The sequence below is a fragment of the Eimeria mitis genome, genomic scaffold (assembly GCF_000499745.2).
Source record: "Eimeria mitis Houghton genomic scaffold, Emh_scaff258, whole genome shotgun sequence".
NCBI classification, from domain to species: domain Eukaryota; phylum Apicomplexa; class Conoidasida; order Eucoccidiorida; family Eimeriidae; genus Eimeria; species Eimeria mitis.
In genome coordinates, this window is record NW_013570921.1 from 2996 (window position 1) to 3575 (window position 580).

Below are 580 nucleotides of genomic sequence, written 5' to 3' on the forward strand. Positions count from 1 at the left end.
GGCGCTGTTGCTGCTGCTGCTGCTGCTGCTGGTGTTGCTGCTGCTGCTGCTGCTGCTGCTGCTGGAGTCCTGTCTGGGTCGGGCTGCTGCAGCGCAGAACTCCGCTCTTTGCTGCAGTGAAGCCGGCAGAGCTGCGCATCGTGCTCTTGTTGCTGCTGCTGCTGCTGCTGCTGCTGCTGTTGCTCCTACTGTTCTTGCTGCTGCTGCAGCACAAGAGTGGGGAGCCAGGTGAAGGTGTGAGGCCCCGGGGGGGAGCAGCAACTGCTGATATACGGCCGAATGAAAGGGCCTGCGAGCTGCTGCTGCTGCTGTTGCTGCTGTTGCTGCTGCTGGTGTTGGGGTACAAGGTGCTGGGTTTGCTGCTGCTGCTGCTGCTGCTGCTGCTGCTCTCCAGTCTGACCGTCTGTACGCTGGCAAGCGCAGCGACAAGCAGCAAGGCGACCTTGTGTACGCTGCAGGAGCTGCTGTTGCTGCTGCTGCTGCTGCTGCTGCAGCTGCTGCTGCAGCAAGTGCTGCTTGATCTACTGTCAAACGTGGAGCCAACATGGTCCCCAGAAGCTGCAAGTTCTACTGCGGCTTC

The 580-nt window shown here is 61.2% G+C and overlaps 1 protein-coding gene across 1 annotated transcript in view; it reads right to left on the reverse strand.

Moving 5' to 3' along the window:
- EMH_0005670 (uncharacterized protein) overlaps nucleotides 1-546 on the reverse strand; it is a gene marked incomplete at both ends in the record, with an annotated part of 1610 nt that extends 1064 nt beyond the window's left edge. Inside the window, one exon of the mRNA XM_013497278.1 lies at nucleotides 1-546. Within this exon, the coding sequence (XP_013352732.1) occupies nucleotides 1-546 (546 nt within the window).
- Between the last annotated feature and the right edge of the window lie 34 nt (nucleotides 547-580).